Genomic DNA, 18,165 nt, shown 5'->3' on the forward strand with positions numbered 1-18,165 from the left:
TCATATGTATATAAACCCCTTCTAATTGTAATGTATTTTTATGCCTGACGAAGGTCCGGGTACCGGACCGAAACGCGTAGCAATAAACTTAAGCATTTTTAACAAGACCTACCGGGGAGTTTATTCCATGATAAGCGCCACCGCACCCTGTTCCAGGACTGGAACTCAGAAACAAACAAGCTGTAAAAACCTATTGGCCTTTACCTGGGCAAATATAGGTGAAGAAGGTCGGCGCCAGGAAACCTCCCTCTTCATTCTACATGCACATTTTATTGTGCTTCAAGGTGAGCACCCATTCATTGTTTTAATTATAAATATATCTTTTATCATACTACACAAGGAGAGCGCTCTTGTCCCCTTTTGTTTCCCTTTAGCCTGAGACGTCTGGGTCAGAGCTACTTCTGCCCACCCAGTATCAGTCTCTCCCTCCAGGTCTACACTCGCACTCATGAATAGAGTGGACAGCTTGAATATGCTAATGCTTCATTGGACATTTCACAGGTCATTTGCATACAGCTTTAGGACCTCATTGCTTAGGTTTACAGGCATGTAGAGGGACAATGAAGGGATAGAGGCAATGCTCTCTAATGGCAGTTTATGAAAATATATTTAGTTTAGGGGGGTTATTTTGCATGACGGGTTCTCTTTAAGGACACTTGACTTACAGATAACACCTACTTACAAACAGCCTACTGAATGTTGGTAATTTACTGTACTTTAGTCCCAGCCTACAATGATCAGCTGTAACCGTTATCAAAAGATGTCTGCAGGTAAGATTTATTGTTAATCCTGGTTCTTATGACAATCCAACATTTATAAAATCCAGTTATCACAGAGGCCCAAAAAAATTTTGTTTGGGGTTACAATTATAAAATTTACAGTTCCAACTTGCATACAAATTCAACTTACAAACCTTCAGAACCTACCTTGTACGGAACCTGGGGATTGCCTGAATATATATATACTGATGGATCTATACTTTAAATGTACATGATTTTAATATGCATTATTGAAAAATTCTAAAAAAAAAAAAATTGTTAATAAATTCCCTTTAGAAACTGGAATTATGGTAGAAGTATTCAGAAATCTTGCAGCTTCAAGACAAGGATGAGATGGGCATAGAGAAAGCAATTTGTGGAATGTCAGAATGTCCACGGAATGTAACAATAACATGAATAACAGGACAGAATCCTTAGAATATGATTTATTTACACAACTTACCAATACAAATCAAGAGATATATTTACAGAATTTTTAAAATTTCCAAAATACACTTTTGCTAGATTTTATAATGGACAAAAATAAAAATTTAAAATGGAATTATTTTGCCTTCCACACACATTTCTGTTCACATTAAATTATACATGAGGTTACTGCGACAAAGAGCATGAAAATAAAGTGCGTTTTTCCTTTAAATTACTGATGGGAAGAACATCTGGGTTCACGCCACAAAATTGTCATTAGTAGTTATAAAATTTATAAAATCTGTTCACAAGATTATTGTTCCAATAACCCTGCATACTAATTTCTCCATTTATAAAAAGGCATTACATTTTGTTAATTTATATATTCTCTATATCAATACCAGTATATAGCTATGGTTACACATTCTCCCTAGTTCTACCCCTGGAGGTAATTACACTGCTACCATACAAAGCATACCCACATGAACAGATATACACAGGTATATAGATGTGTGGGTGTAGGCAATGGTAACGGCTAAATAGACATTGAAATCATATCACCCGATCCACATCTTTGAGGACTTTTGCAGTAATAATATTATAGAATCATGGTTGCACCGTTGTGTGGAGAACACTTTGGGGAAAATATAGATATCTGGATCAATAAGCTTTTACCTTTGTAGTCCATTATAGTGTATAAAAGATAGACACAAAGCAGGCACCATTGGGTAGATCGGATGAGCAAGGAGCATGAAGAGAAGGTAAAATGCTCATCTTAAAAAGTTGACATAGTGTAAGGTCACTTCTGCAAAGGATCAGTGGAATACGATCTGTGTAAGAATGTGAAGAGCTGGAGATAACCAGGGGTCACTTTTGGTCGAACTGAGACAGGGTGGACTTGGGGCATATTTTAGCAATAACTTGACTGATTTTATGCAACAGATTTAAGGGCAAGATATGGATTTCCAAATCCACAACATGACCACCACATGTCACCTTTTTACCTCTGACTTCACACAATGCCAAAGGTGAAATCTACACCAAATCCACACGCCATTTAGGGCGTGGTAGACTGTCCCCAAACATATGCTCGTTACCTATGGGGCCCGTCATCTCTACCGAAATATGCAGTTATAAAACGTTATACAAATGAGCTGAAGGCACTAGCCGTGCTCCTCCTGGCTCAGTCGGAATATAATTTATGCATGCCCCCTCATCTATATACTTCCTCAGTGCCGGCAAAATTGTGCATCTTTTTCTTTCGCAGCCGCACTTCTCTCCCCCCGGCTGTGCAAGAAAGGTTTCTGCGCAGGTGCAAGATTAGCAGATAGCCGTGTGACGTCTCCAGCTGTCTGCAGCACATTCTGACTGCCCCGAGGATGAATATAGATGAGGGGGTGTGCATAAATTATGTTCCAATGGAGCCAGGAGGCGCTCGGCTAGCCAAATGGTGAGCGACTTCGGCTCAAAGTTTATAACAACTGCATATTTCGGTATAGAAGACGGCCTGGAGTATGCCAGCAGGAGGTCCCCATCACCCCTAAGATAATGAGCATACATTAGGGGACAGACTAGCACCCCTAAATGTGGTTGTAGAAGTCCTTTAACTAATGCGTAGACTATTTAACTAGCTTTCCTATTGTTTTGCATTCAGCACTTTTCAATAGTAGATGTAAAATGTAGGTCTCTGTTTAGTAGATGTTAATTGGAAAAATTAAAAATGATCTAACACTGTATCACAGTAGTTGCCTATCACGTAGTAGACGCACTCCAACTCTCAACATGCACTACCAATTAATAGAGGAGGGTAGGACGCCACATCTATTGGGTAAAACCTAAACTCCGCCATGCAACAGAACATTCAAACTGTGAGACAAATGTTTTTCAATTGTTGCCAAACGCCCTGAACTAATTCTGGTGACAAATCTAAATTTCCTAAACGTGATATCTAAAGTGATCTAGTAAATATAGAATTAGCAGATTCAGTGAGGTATCTAGTGCTGACAAATTAAAAACGGATCATTTAATATAGATACATATATAAAATTAAGCTCTGTGTTATTATAATAAAATATGCACTGTGTCGACATTTAAAGTTTTTTTTCCGGTTAGAACCTTAAAATTATAGTACATGAAGCCGTTAGATCCAGGTTGGCCAAACCAAAACGCCATTCGTCTCCATTGGATTGGATTGTAGGGCGATGCCTTCTAGTCTAGGTTTCCTTTTTAAAATAGAAAAAGGTAGAATTAAAACTATGCGGGAAAACTGGACTTGAGCCCATTGAGTCCGTTCATTGTGCTGCTCAAGACTTCACGTTCTGAATGTGGGAAACATCTTCACTTTCAAATGTGGGATTATCCATGTGAGGAAGAACTTCTACTGCTGTGGCCGAGGTGTCATTGGTTACAAGCTCTGCTTCCTCATCTAGGAAATAAGGGAGATGGAGATTTAAATAATCAGTAGTCAAAATTGTTTGTTTACTACCTGAAAAGTTACAAACCATGTGTCACATTTCTCTATTCTAGATTTGACTATCATCATTAACAGCATAAACTTACTAGAGGTCACAGTCACATCTCACGAGTTCTGCCCGGCCGCCTGACCCGACACTATAGCTTGGGGGATGTGCCCCATTATGTACATACTGTGCTGCACATTGTACAGTGTAATATGTATATAACAGTGCACATCCTCCACAGCTCACATCACAACGGCGGGACAAGGAATCTCATATCTCTACTTCCTGCCATGTATAGCAATTGCCTAAGGTGGTCTTCAGCTACTGTGACCTCTGAAGACTAAGAAGCCTCTAAGAAGACTGCCTGACAGTGATTATATACTCATTTATATATGAGTGTATAAATGTATATGCTATGTGTGTATGTCTCTGCTGTGTGTATTTACGCATTCATGTGTATGCATGGTGTCTATATACGTTATACATGTGTGTATATGGTATGTGTACAGTATGTATATACCGTATGCATGTATATGCTATGTTTGTAATACATGTCCAAGTGTATGATGTATATATTTACTATATAAACTATATCATGCAACACATCCCCCCTCCGTCCCGCCGGATCATCAAGAGGCTTAGGCCTTTTCACAGGTTTTTAAAAAGTATGCAGGCACGGGGCAGGAACACCCTGTGCCTACCTACTCCGCCAGCAGCCATGCCCCTCCATGCCCCCTCCAAGTCCACAGGGCGTAGTCACATAATCATCGCAAATTATTGCGGTGTGCCCGATTTTGCAATTATTTCACGGCTTGTACGTCAGAAAACTGTTGTAAAAGCAGTGATAAATTCCCCCCTATTTGTGTGTGTATATAATGTGTATATAGTATACAGTTTGGGTGCGTATGTGATGTATGGGGGAGATTTATCAGAAGTATCGCAGAGCAGAACTGTTCTAGTTACCCAATCAGAGATCAGCTTTCAATTTATAAACAGCTGAGGGAAAATTAAAGTTCAGCTCTGATTGGTTGCCATGGGCAACAAGAACAGTGCTGCTCTCAGACAATACTGATAAATCTCTCCCATCTATGTGCGTATATGATACATATATACATGTATGGGAGTATATATACTGTGCGTGTGTTTGAGTGTACAAATTTTTTCTAGTGTATACATTGAACTGTATTCAGAAGCCCTATTCAGAAGTCTGATATGGGGTCCAGCCTCTCCTAGTTTCGCCCTTGTGCTTAACCACAATGAGGTTTCATAAGGTATTCATTACGTGGTCAGGTATTTCATCTACGATCTTAGCTACTAGCACCCTCTGGTAGGACATGAAATGGCCTTTCTAGTATTCCTGCAAAATCTCGCTCGTTTACCTATAAAAACAAATCTCCTCCAACCTTATGTAAAAATGAGCAGAGAAGAGTCATATTTTGCCTGAGATGAGTCAAGGTTAGAGGCTGCAGGGGGAGTGTCATTTGAGACACCACAGTCTTTGGTTCTATTGTAGAAACATGCTTTTGGTGTCATATTAAAAGATAAGAATCTCCACTTTCTGGTTTTGTAGCCTTTTCAGAAAGGCTACAAAACCAGAAATACAGGCAGTTAAAGATTTTTGGAAATGTAAGGTGCAGATAAAGATCCAATTCCAGTGTGATCTGAAAGATGAAATTTTTATCATCTTCAAAGGAAATCTACCATGAGGAATTTATCATCAGAAGTAGATCTGATGGTAGATTCATCCTGCCTGCCTCTGCCCTAATCTGTAATTTAATAATCCTGGAACCTAGATCCATCAGATCTACTTCTGATGGTAGAATCCTCATGGTAGTTTTCCTTTAATATGACACCAAAAACATGTTACTAGTTAATACAGAGCCAAATACAGAGGTATCTAAATAGACTCTTCCACCGCCTCCTCTAAATTTGACTGGTCTTAGGCAAAACCTGACTCTTCTCTGCTCATTTTCACATGAATTTGGAGGAGATTTTTTATAGGTAAATGAGATTTTGACACAAGGGAGTAAATTCTAGAAAGCACATTTAATACCCTACCTGAGACGGCTTGTTATTAAATAGGGTAAATCTAAAGTATTTTTATTTTGCATAAAAAAAGTACAGTGATGGTTTTTGGTCTATGCACGCTGTAGCTTTTAGTTAGATAATGCAGCACACCTAAAAATGCTACATTACTAATAAGTGCATTTTATCACTTCCTCCTTACATACACTTTTTTGTGTTTTTTTGGAGTGAATGAAGACATTGATATGGAGGACACTCACATATATGATCTGTTTCTTCCGTAAGTTCTTCAAGACCTCGGACAGAGGCATATCCAGAAGATGCATTGTCACTACGAGTCTCTTCCTCCACATGCATAGTGGTCTGCTGAACCTCGCTGGATACAGAGGAGATCGCCATGGTGGTATCTGGCTCCTCTTCATCAGCCTTCAAATAAAGGAAAACAGATTATTGCTACATAGTAATTGTTGCCACTAAAGCTTCTTCATGCCGCAGGCTACAAGCGGTTTTTACATATTAATTTAGAAATGGGTTGTTTGGTGTAATACCGTATTTTTCGGACTATAAGCCACGCCATCAATAAATGCCTGCTAAAACATCTAGGTTCATATATAAGGCGCACCGGATTATAAGGATGAATGACCAGCAGGTGGCAGACCTGTGCACAGTTCAAGGCAGCTGTTGTCTGTAAGTACGGTTCAAATATAAGGCGCATTGGACTATAAGGCCGCTGCCACACGCACCGCTTTGTCTGCATTTGAAAACGCAAAACGCAGACAAAGCCGCGCCTACTGATCGGGAACAAGCTGCTGGTGTTTTGCATTAAATTAACGCAAAACACTGGTGGCTCGTTCCCGATCGCAGGCGTTTCCATAGAAACGCCGATGCGATCAGGCCACGGCCTGCCCCGGTAGGCGCGGCTTTGTCTGCGTTTGTGTTTTCAAACGCAGACAAAGCGGTGCGTGTGGCACCAGCCTAAGGCACACCATTAATTTCTGAGAAAATAAAAGGATTTTTGTGCGGCTTATAGTCCAAAAAATACAGTAATTTTTTGGGGAGGATAAACCCAGTGTTCACACACACTAATGGGAATGAGGTTAGAATTAAGTTACTGCTGTATACCCATTATTATTGTTTCTGTGTACCCCCATAAAGTAAAAATACAATGAAGTATAACTCTCCTGTGTACAAAGCTATGTCAAAAAACATTCCCAGGATTTCTGGATATTTCCCTGTAATTGGGAATTTTATTATGGACAATGTTCTATTCGCTAGTTTTTTAAAAAATAGGAAACTGAGAAAAGTCATCTCCGATTGGAAGTTAAATGTGCTGGATACCATATAAATATATTATATCACAAATCAATGGGTCCAGCTATAGACCAGACTCAGACCACTTTCACACTGGGGTATTTTAGAAAAAAGTAAAAAACACAGACCAGGGTCAAAAAAGATTAAAGAAGGGCTAATCTAACCACTGCACCGCTTCAGCCTTGCAAATAGCGGTGAAAAGTTCTGACGAAAATACACATGAAATTCGGTGAATGGAAGAAAAAGTCTTAATGTACTTACTGCAATTCCTAATGATTTTAGTATGTCACACTTGCACATTGGACATGTTCGGTGCTCCAGCAGCCAGGGATCAATACAATTCTTATGGAAGAAATGGCTGGAAAAAGAAAAAATTGACAAAATGAACACAAACAGCCAGACACGCATCTTCTAAAATATTATTTATTTATAGGACTTTTGTATAATGGAGGTTTGTTCTGAGTAAGGGGGGGGGGGTCTTTGGCAGGGCTCACTATATTCTGAAGAACAAGTCAGGTAATGAATTGTAAAGATGCGAAATTACATAAAATTTGTGCAAAGTCTCAAAACAACATTTTTTTAAAAGATCCGGAACAGATTAATGTATCCTGTTACCTGCAGGTGGCGCCGTTTACGTTGCTTTGTATGGAACCTATAACCAGATTATTTACTTGTGGTTTCTTCTGGTCACTTTATTTCGTGTGTTCCTCAGGCCTTCAGGTTTTTTTTTAATGCTATATCTATTTTTATATTACATTGTGTTTGTTAAACGTGTATTGTCTAGTTTTACACAAATGTTATTTTAACAAATACAACACTTTGAAATGACTATTATATAGTATATTCAACAAACACAACAAAGTTACAATAATAGAAGGCCATCAGCAAGTGAACAGACAGGATTCTGTCATCTGCTTGACATCATTGGGATTACAGTCATAGGAGGTGATCATGGGCCCTCCGTGCTATTGAGCGGATGTAACTGATCCAAACCCTTTGTCAGATAACAATGAATTCATTAAAATAAATCAGGAAAAAAAAATATATATATTCCTTTTAATAAGCCACTATTTCACTAACCCATTTAGTAAATAAAAGCTTCGGATGTTTTTTGCATGATTGATTGATTTTTTTTTAATAGCGATCCTTATACAGGTATGTCCTTCTAGTTAGAATTAAGTACAGGACTCCAACTCCACAAACTTCAGTGCCATATCACAACATGCCAACCAAACCTTGAGTAGTCACTGGCAACACAACCATACGAAAAAAAACCCCAAAAACTTATAGTGCCACAATTTTTGATGGGAGGAATTTGAGCATGACTGGGTGCAATGTGCGGCGGTCATGAAGTTCCCCTCCCATCGTATGAGGATTAGGCCTCTTGGCCCTTAGACTCCCTGTTGCCTGAGGTGAGCTATAGACCAGCACCCACTCCACCACATCCTATAATAATGTGAATAAGTGGGTTCTCCATGAAGTGGCTCATACACTTGTTAACAACAAGTGTGAGGAAACAAATAAATCTGTCATGAATGTAATACTGCAAGTGGAAGTCATGACACCATTGTAAACAGTTCCTCTAAGTACAGGGCGACAAATTACATTAATGTTAGACTTTGCCTTAATTGAAGCTTTCCTGTTCCCATAGGATTCTCTGCTTTCAATTAAACACATGGCTGGGGTACAGTGATGTAATACACAGTACAGACATTACACATAGTCCTAAACTGTACAGACAACTACCAGAATAATATGCTAAAAATCATTACCAAAACAACGATGTCAAACAGTCTACAAGAAATGCCCACATCTGCTTGCTCAGCAATTTTCACCTTTACCTGCATGATTTTTAATTTTCCAAAACTAAGAGGTCATTTGAAGAGGACACATCATCTCTCCTGTCTATAACTTGTATTTCCCTTTACATTGTAATCCTGGACCATCCACCATGTCACCATTCACCTTGCTTATACACAGTCAGCACATATTGGACAATGCTAGAAAGACATGCCCCCAACTAGTAACACCCAGTATTCAATCAACTTGATTTCCAGTAGGAATAACAGAGGAAAACCTATGTAAAGTTAAAGAAAGGATCTTCCAAGTCTGTTAAATGACAGAGAATAATTTTCTCTTTACAGGAACAGCAAATTAATCCTGGTTTCCAATGTAGTGTCTAGCATTTGTTATAAAGAAATTTTTCACTGAATCTTTGGGAGGATTTGCTCTTCTTTTAGCCTCTTATGCCCTGGTTTTGCAAAATAGGCTTTTAAAATTATCCAAATGAGCTGGAGGGGCTCATTTGCAACATTTTTAAAGCCTTTTATTCTTAAAAACAAGGGCATAGGAAGCGTAGAGAAGAGCGGATGAGAGCCAGAGAGGTACACACCAGTATGTCAGTGTGCTTGGTTTACAATCCTTCATCCTGGTGATAGATGTCCTTTAATTCAGACTGGAAGCAAATTAAAGTTCTGACAGATTTGAACAGAGGACTTAGGTTGAGGGTGCTGTCACACTCTCAGCTAGCGCTGTGTTTACAAGCGCAGGCAGTGGTCTGCCTCGGGGCCGAACACATTCGCTAATGCAGTGAAATGGAAACGCTAATGAGATGGGGCCAAGGCACGGCCCCCTGCACTCAGAAACGCTGTGCACCCTAGGCTTCCATCTTTGGTAATTATTTCTGTTCAGTTTTGTTAAGGAGCAGAACAACTTAAGTAATGAAAGGAACAGAACTAGGAAATAACTTGTACTGTGATGGGGTGCATTAGTCTAGCCGTTATTTTACCTTATGGCAAGTCCTGTGCGCACAACTTTGTGTCCGTAAATTCAAGCAATATTTGTGAGCAAAGCCCAATGTAAATGCATGCGCTGCTGGTAGTTGCACTTACTTGCACGTCAGGATGCGCACAACATCATTTGCTTTGTATGCGTCGATACAAACGGCACAGCTATCACCATCTGGACCAAGCACCTAGTGGTGAAGAATCAAGACAAAATTCTGGTTACATGATGACTGGAGACTAGACAATAATGCTGTGTTTTATCATCTTGCAATTAAAGTTTACCATAATAAATATGTCAATTTAAAAATTACCGTAAATATTTTTATATATTTATGTTATCGATAAATATTATCTGGTTTATTATTTCTATTGCATTTCTGATTCACAAGTCTTCATGTACTGCAAGTTCCCAGCAAGTCTTGCTCCTTGCAATAGAGGAGGATTATCCATCAGCTATTTTGGGAACTGCATTTATAACTAAATGTGAAAACCAAAGCCGGGTGTGGATCATATGGGGGAAATTGCATGTAAACACCAGAACCTGTATTTCTCTCTCTTCACTTTGTCACAGCCAAGTTACCATGATAGCTCTGTGCATGTGCGAAATTATTTTTGTATCCTGCTGCCATTTTATCCTTTTTTATCTTACTTTTATCTTACTATATCACAGAAGGTTTAATCTGGAGCATCAAAAAAATAAATTAAATATCCCTGTGTTTCTAATAGGAGAATGACTTTGCTTAGACTTGGTTATGTCAGAACCTTCTTGATAGTCGTCTCCCGTGGGGAAATGTATTCTCTGTCACATGTATCAGTGTGCAATTACTTGTTCTTATTTATTCTCCAGGGCTCAACAGCTTACAAAACACATACAAGTGGCCTGCACTAAGCTTTACAGGTGTACAGGGTTTGTCTTCTTATCCCAATTGACAGGGGCTAATTGGTGCTTCACTATAGGACCGTAAATGAAAAAGGAAGTGTTATGGTGGGATGACCCCATCTTTGAGATATGTGATGAGTGTCTGATCACTGAGGGTATCCCATGGGATTGATGGCCAAAGGCTGAGTACAGAGCTTGGCTATTACATAAGTCCCATGGACTTGAGCCAAGCAATTGATTATTAGGGCGCGTACACACATTGCGCTTTTCATTGAGTTTTAAAACGCATTACAACAGCTAAGAAAAGGGGTTTGCCCAATTACATTACTGTTAACATTTGTGTTTACAAAACATGCGTTCACATAGCGTTAACAAATGTTAACATTAATGGAATTATGTAATCATGTAAACGCGGCCCACGGGTGCAGTCACACACTGCGCCAATGCAGGGGAGCGTGCCTCGGACTCATTTAATAAGTTTTCAGTAAAGCGCATGTGTTTGCTTACTGAGGGTGATGCCACACATGGCGTTTTGATCCCATTTTGAATCCGTTTTTGAGCAAAACACATGTTTTTGCTTACAAATGGGCCAAAAACGGATTCAAAACGGGTTCAAAACGCCATGTGTGGCATCACCCTGATTGCATGAGATTCACTGCAAATGCATTCGGCTCGAGGCACGTCCCCTTTTCACTAGCGCTGTACTTGTAGACGCTTGTAACCGTACCCTGAGTAAAGTTTCTGTGCGCTGCCTTTTTATTTTTTAAACAGATATGTTTTTCAATAGTCAATGGAGCAACATATGCACCCATTATCTTTAATGGGTCTATTAAAGACCAGTGACCTATCAAAGTTAACATAGATACACCATTTAAAAAATTAGAGAGTAAATTAAAAAAAAAAAACATTTAAAAACTAAAAAGATCAATTATTATAATTGGATAACCTCCGTTTTCAGGTCGTTAAAAATAAAATGATAAATTCTGCTAATACATCCTCTTCTTCTTACAGATTTTTTTTTTTTTTAAACCTAGCGAATCCCATTATCTTGACGGGTGAAGTTTTGCAGGCAGCATGACATGAAACTAGTTGAGCAAGTGTTGAATAACAAGTGGCCCCTGTGTGAATAGAGGCGATGGAAGTCACCAGAGGGATCATGTGCTGAGGTCATAGAGGAGGAGGAAAGCTGAGAACTGTGCAGATAGTTTTCCTGTGGTGACTCACAGATCTTTTCCCTCTAGAAAAGCTCGGCTGTTGTTTACCAGTAAGATGTTCATTCACTTACTCATCTTCAGTACCAAGATCTCCCTAAGCAGCGTTAGGTCTTACACGGGTGACAAGTGATATTCGCTCCTTTTCAGAACAGGTCTTGGTAATAAAGACCCTGCACAAATTTATATATTAAATGGAGGATCGACCCCAAGGGAGAAGGAAAGATTCTCTAAGGAAATATGAGGAAATATTTCCAGGTTTCTTTATGTTCCGATCCTCCAGATCATGTACAAAGACATACAAATAGGGAGCTCTTCTAAGTAGAGGCCTCATACATAGGAGATGGCCAAGTTTTAAACAACAAACTATTCAGTTACCCCCATAATGTAATATGAAATATTCATGGGATACATTTCTTCATTAAACAAGTATAAAAGGAAATTATATTTTTTAAAGGCGACGTGTCACCAGAAATTTACATTCTAAACCAACCATGGTAAAAGGATTACAAGTCCTCCCCATATGACCTAAAATGAGCCCGTCAGAGAGACTCTACCTTAAATACAGCCATTTTTCTGATATGCAAATTAGCCTTCTTGACTTTTATCTCCTGGGTTTGACTCTTCTCCTCTCCCAGGCTGCCAGTGACACTCCCCCCCCCCCCCACCTTCCCCTATTTTGCCTGACATCTCTGTGTCAATATTCAATTACAGACTTATAAAGCTCTATTTACTGATAGGAAATATTGTTTCCATTTTTTTTACACTGTGCTTTTTGTTACATTCATGTCATGTGACCAGGGTGATGTGATCTAAGGTCCGATACCCTTTACATTTGTATGTATTTGATCACATGTAATCACAGCATGCCTCCATGGACATATGCTGGATTTCATGTGATCAGATACAAACATGGGGTACATTTTGTAAAATGTAAAAGGTATAGGAACCTTAGATGACATCACCCTGGTCACATGATATGAACTGCTGAATAGTAAGGAGGCATAAGGCATGGGGAGGAGTAGATCAGAGGGGTAATATAAAGATAAAGGTAATCTATGTTGATGCGAGGGAAACAAATTTTAGCTAAAAGAAGGGTGGCAGTTATTTACTAGGACTCTTTAAAGACCTGTCACTAGCTGTATTAGTAAAAATGTGGCGACAGGTTCCCTTTAAGTATTTGCGCATTTTGAATCAGAGGTCATAAATAGAGATGAGCGAACATGCTCGTCCGAGCTTGATGCTCGGTCGAGCATTAGGGTACTCGAAACTGCTCGTTACTCGGACGAATACTTCGCCCGCTCGAGAAAATGGCAGCTCCCGCCGTTTTGCTTTTTGGCGGCCAGAAACAGAGCCAATCACAAGCCAGGAGACTCTGCACTCCACCCAGCATGACGTGGTACCCTTACACGTCGATAGCAGTGGTTGGCTGGCCAGATCAGGTGACCCTGGGATAGACTAGCCGCTGGCCGCGCTGCTCGGATCATTCTGTCTCTGGATGCCGCTAGGGAGAGAGCTGCTGCTGGTCAGGGAAAGCGTTAGGGTGTTCTATTAGCTTACTGTTAGGCAGGAGTGATTCTCAAAGAACCCAACAGCCCTTCTTAGGGCTACAATAACGTTCTACTTTTTTTATTTTAATTTGCATCTTTTACCATTTTGTGAGGAATTAGCAGGGGGACTTGCTACCGTTGTGTTTAGCTCTTAGTGGCACACATATCCATAGCAAAGACCGAAGTGGGAAAATTTAGTAGGGGTTGGATTTCAATTAGGCACTAACTCAGTGTCATCTCATCTGGCATAGTAGTGTGCTTCCTTTGATACTTGGCGAGAAAATAGCCATAGGAGAATACAAACAGCTTCTTGAAGCCTACAGTAGCGTTCTATATATTTGATTTCTGGTTGATCTGCTGGTGGCTGTAGTTTCTGCAGTGCATGTACTTGCCAATTCTGAGCAATTTGTAGTGAGACTTGCGACCGCTGTGTTCTGCGCTTAGTGGCGCACATATCCATAGCAAAGGCCGAAGTGGCAAAATTCAGTAGGGGTTGGATTTCTATTAGGCAATAACTCAGTGTCATCTCATCTGGCATAGTAGTGTGCTTCCTTTGATACTTGGCTAGAAAATAGCCAGAGGAGAATACAAACAGCTTCTTGAAGCCTACAGTAGCGTTCTATATATTTGATTTCTGGTTGATCTGCTGGTGGCTGTAGTTTCTGCAGTGCATGTACTTGCCAATTCTGAGCAATTTGTAGTGAGACTTGCGACCGCTGTGTTCTGCGCTTAGTGGCGCACATATCCATAGCAAAGGCCGAAGTGGCAAAATTCAGTAGGGGTTGGATTTCTATTAGGCAATAACTCAGTGTCATCTCATCTGGCATAGTAGTGTGCTTCCTTTGATACTTGGCTAGAAAATAGCCATAGGAGAATACAAACAGCTTCTTGAAGCCTACAGTAGCGTTCTATATATTTGATTTCTGGTTGATCTGCTGGTGGCTGTAGTTTCTGCAGTGCATGTACTTGCCAATTCTGAGCAATTTGTAGTGAGACTTGCGACCGCTGTGTTCTGCGCTTAGTGGCGCACATATCCATAGCAAAGGCCGAAGTGGCAAAATTCAGTAGGGGTTGGATTTCTATTAGGCAATAACTCAGTGTCATCTCATCTGGCATAGTAGTGTGCTTCCTTTGATACTTGGCTAGAAAATAGCCAGAGGAGAATACAAACAGCTTCTTGAAGCCTACAGTAGCGTTCTATATATTTGATTTCTGGTTGATCTGCTGGTGGCTGTAGTTTCTGCAGTGCATGTACTTGCCAATTCTGAGCAATTTGTAGTGAGACTTGCGACCGCTGTGTTCTGCGCTTAGTGGCGCACATATCCATAGCAAAGGCCGAAGTGGCAAAATTCAGTAGGGGTTGGATTTCTATTAGGCAATAACTCAGTGTCATCTCATCTGGCATAGTAGTGTGCTTCCTTTGATACTTGGCTAGAAAATAGCCATAGGAGAATACAAACAGCTTCTTGAAGCCTACAGTAGCGTTCTATATATTTGATTTCTGGTTGATCTGCTGGTGGCTGTAGTTTCTGCAGTGCATGTACTTGCCAATTCTGAGCAATTTGTAGTGAGACTTGCGACCGCTGTGTTCTGCGCTTAGTGGCGCACATATCCATAGCAAAGGCCGAAGTGGCAAAATTCAGTAGGGGTTGGATTTCTATTAGGCAATAACTCAGTGTCATCTCATCTGGCATAGTAGTGTGCTTCCTTTGATACTTGGCTAGAAAATAGCCATAGCAATAGGATAGGATTGTTTGGTTTTAAAAACTCAAAAAAAAAAAAAAAAAACACAAAAAAACACCAAAAAAAACAAAAAGAAGTAAAAAAAAAAAAAAAGTTATAACTCTCATTTTAAAAATGTTTAACCCGAGGGCTAGGGGTAGAGGACGAGGGCGGGGACGTGGGTGTCCAACTACTGCAGGGGTCAGAGGCCGTGGTCCTGGGCGGGGTGAGACACCACCTGCTGATGAGGGAGCAGGGGAACGCCGCAGAGCTACACTCCCTAGGTTCATGTCTGAAGTTACTGGGACTCGTGGTAGAGCACTGTTGAGGCCAGAACAGTGCGAACAGGTGATGTCGTGGATTGCTGACAATGCTTCGAGCAATTTGTCCACCACCAGTCAGTCTTCCACGCAGTCCACCCATGTCACCGAAATCCCCACTCCTCCAGCTCCTGCACCTCAGCCTCCTCCCCCCCAGTCTGCCCCCTCCCAGGAAAATTTGGCATTTGAACCGGCATACTCTGAGGAACTGTTTTCTGGACCCTTCCCACAGTCACAAACCACTTGTCCGGTTGCTGCTGAGCAATTTTCCGATGCCCAGGTTTTCCACCAGTCACAGTCTGTGGGTGATGATGACCTTCTTGACGTAGTGGAAGTGTGTAAAGAGGTGTCCGACGATGAGGAGACACGGTTGTCAGACAGTGGGGAAGTTGTTGTCAGGGCAGGAAGTCCGAGGGGGGAGCAGACTGAGGGATCGGAGGATGATGAGGTGACAGACCCAAGCTGGGTTGAGAGGCCGGGTGAACACAGTGCTTCTGAGACGGAGGAGAGTCCTCGACCTGAACAGGTTGGAAGAGGCAGTGGTGGGGCCAGACGGAGAGGCAGGGCCAGAGCTGGTGCATCAGCGCCACTGTCAACTAGTGAAGCTCCCGTGGTGAGGGCTCTTGCGGCGAGGGCTAGATCTTCAGAAGTGTGGAGGTTCTTTAAGGAAACACCGGATGACCGACGGACTGTGGTGTGCAACATTTGCCAAACCAGGCTCAGCAGGGGTTCCACCACTACTAGCTTAACTACCACCAGTATGCGCAGGCATATGAATGCTAAGCACCCCACTCAGTGGCAACAAGCCCGTTCACCTCCGGCCGTGCACACCACTGCTCCTTCCCCTGTGTCAGCTGCTAGTCAGCCCCCTGCCCAGGACCCTGGCACAAAAACCCCATCGTCGCCTCCACGATCCTCCACAGCATCCACCAGCGTTCAGCTCTCCATACCCCAGACGCTGGAGCGGAAACGCAAATATAGTGCAACCCACCCGCACGCCCAAGCCCTTAATGTGCACATCTCCAGATTGCTTAGCCTGGAGATGCTGCCCTATAGGCTAGTAGAGACCGAGGCCTTTCGCAACCTCATGGCGGCGGCCGCCCCTCGGTATTCGGTCCCCAGCCGCCACTACTTTTCCCGATGTGCCGTCCCAGCCCTGCACCAGCACGTGTCAGACAACATCATCCGTGCCCTGACCAACGCCGTTTCTGACAAGGTCCACCTGACCACGGACACGTGGACGAGTGCTGCCGGGCAGGGCCACTATATATCGCTGACGGCACATTGGGTTAACTTGGTGGAGGCTGGGACCGAGTCTGACCCTGGGGCTGCTCATATACTGCCGACGCCGAGGATTGCGGGGCCTACCTCGGTCCAGGTGTTTCAGGCCTACTATGCCTCCTCCTCCTCCCACCCCTCCTCCACCTCCTCCTCCGAACTACCATCCGTGGGCACGGCGCCATCAGTCGGTAGCTCTAGGCACAGCAGCAGTGCCGTCGCTAAGCGACAGCAGGCGGTGCTCAAACTGCTGAGCCTAGGCGACAAAAGGCACACCGCCCAAGAGCTATTACAGGGCATCACGGCGCAGACTGATCTGTGGCTGGCACCGCTGAACCTCAAGCCGGGAATGGTTGTGTGTGACAACGGCCGTAACCTGGTGGCGGCTCTGCAACTCGGCAGACTGACACATGTGCCATGCCTGGCCCATGTGTTAAATCTGATAGTGCAGCGTTTCCTCAAGACATACCCCAATCTGTCTGATTTGCTCACGAAGGTGCGCCGCATCTGTGCGCATTTCAGGAAGTCCAGCCCAGATGCTGCCACTCTCAGGGCAGCGCAGCGCCGCCTCCAACTGCCCGCTCACCGACTGTTGTGCGACGTGCCCACGAGGTGGAATTCAACACTGACCATGTTATCCAGAGTTTACCAGCAGCGCAGAGCGATTGTAGACTGCCAGATGTCAACTTCCACCAGAACTGGTAGTCAGGTCAGTCAGCTTCCTCAAGTCTACAATGAGGAGTGGACGTGGATGTCTGATATCTGTCAGGTGCTGAGTAACTTTGAGGAGTCAACACAGATGGTCAGTGGCGATGCCGCCATCATCAGCCTCACCATCCCGCTGCTTGGCCTGTTGAAAAACTCTCTGGTCAGCATGAAGTCGGAAGCTTTGCGCTCGTCACAAGAGACGGGGGAAGAATATTCCCTTGTTGATAGCCAAAGCACCCTGAGGTCTGTTTCTCAGCGCATATCGGAGGAGGTGGAGGAGGATGAGGAGGAAGAGGAGGAGAATGTTGGCGAGACACAAGAGGGGACCATTGTTGAGTCCTTCACTGTTCAGCGTGTATGGGCAGAAGAAGAGGAGTTGGAGGAGGAGGAAATGGACAGTCAGGCCAGTGAGGGGAGTGAATTCTTACGCGTTGGTACTCTGGCGCATATGGCAGATTTCATGCTAGGCTGCCTATCCCGTGACCCTCGCGTTCAAAGAATTTATTCCAGCACCGATTACTGGGTGTTCACTCTCCTGGACCCACGGTACAAGCAAAATCTTCCCACTCTCATCCCTGGAGAGGAAAGGAGTGTGAGAATGCATGAATACCAGCAGGCCCTGGTGCACAAGCTGAAACAGTATTTCCCTTCTGACAGCGCTAGCGGCAGAGTGCGTAGTTCTGCGGGACAAGTAGCGAGGGAGAGTAGGCGAGCAGGCAGCTTGTCCAGCA

At 42.6% G+C, this 18,165-nt stretch overlaps 1 protein-coding gene across 2 annotated transcripts in view; it reads right to left on the minus strand.

The window, feature by feature from the left end:
• Positions 1 to 1,189: 1,189 nt before the first annotated feature.
• The window catches only part of RNF128 (ring finger protein 128), a 113,491-nt gene continuing 96,515 nt past the window's right edge, over positions 1,190 to 18,165 (minus strand). For both annotated transcript variants that reach the window (XM_072125936.1, XM_072125937.1), the window contains exons 4-7: positions 9,871 to 9,953; positions 7,241 to 7,337; positions 5,929 to 6,094; positions 1,190 to 3,609 (exon numbers count right to left, since the gene is read on the minus strand). In XM_072125936.1, the coding sequence (XP_071982037.1) occupies positions 3,488 to 3,609; positions 5,929 to 6,094; positions 7,241 to 7,337; positions 9,871 to 9,953 (468 nt within the window). In that variant the 3' untranslated portion in view covers positions 1,190 to 3,487. The remainder of the gene's footprint in view (positions 3,610 to 5,928; positions 6,095 to 7,240; positions 7,338 to 9,870; positions 9,954 to 18,165) is intronic.

The sequence above is a fragment of the Engystomops pustulosus genome, chromosome 9 (genome assembly GCF_040894005.1).
Source record: "Engystomops pustulosus chromosome 9, aEngPut4.maternal, whole genome shotgun sequence".
NCBI classification, from domain to species: Eukaryota; Metazoa; Chordata; class Amphibia; order Anura; family Leptodactylidae; genus Engystomops; species Engystomops pustulosus.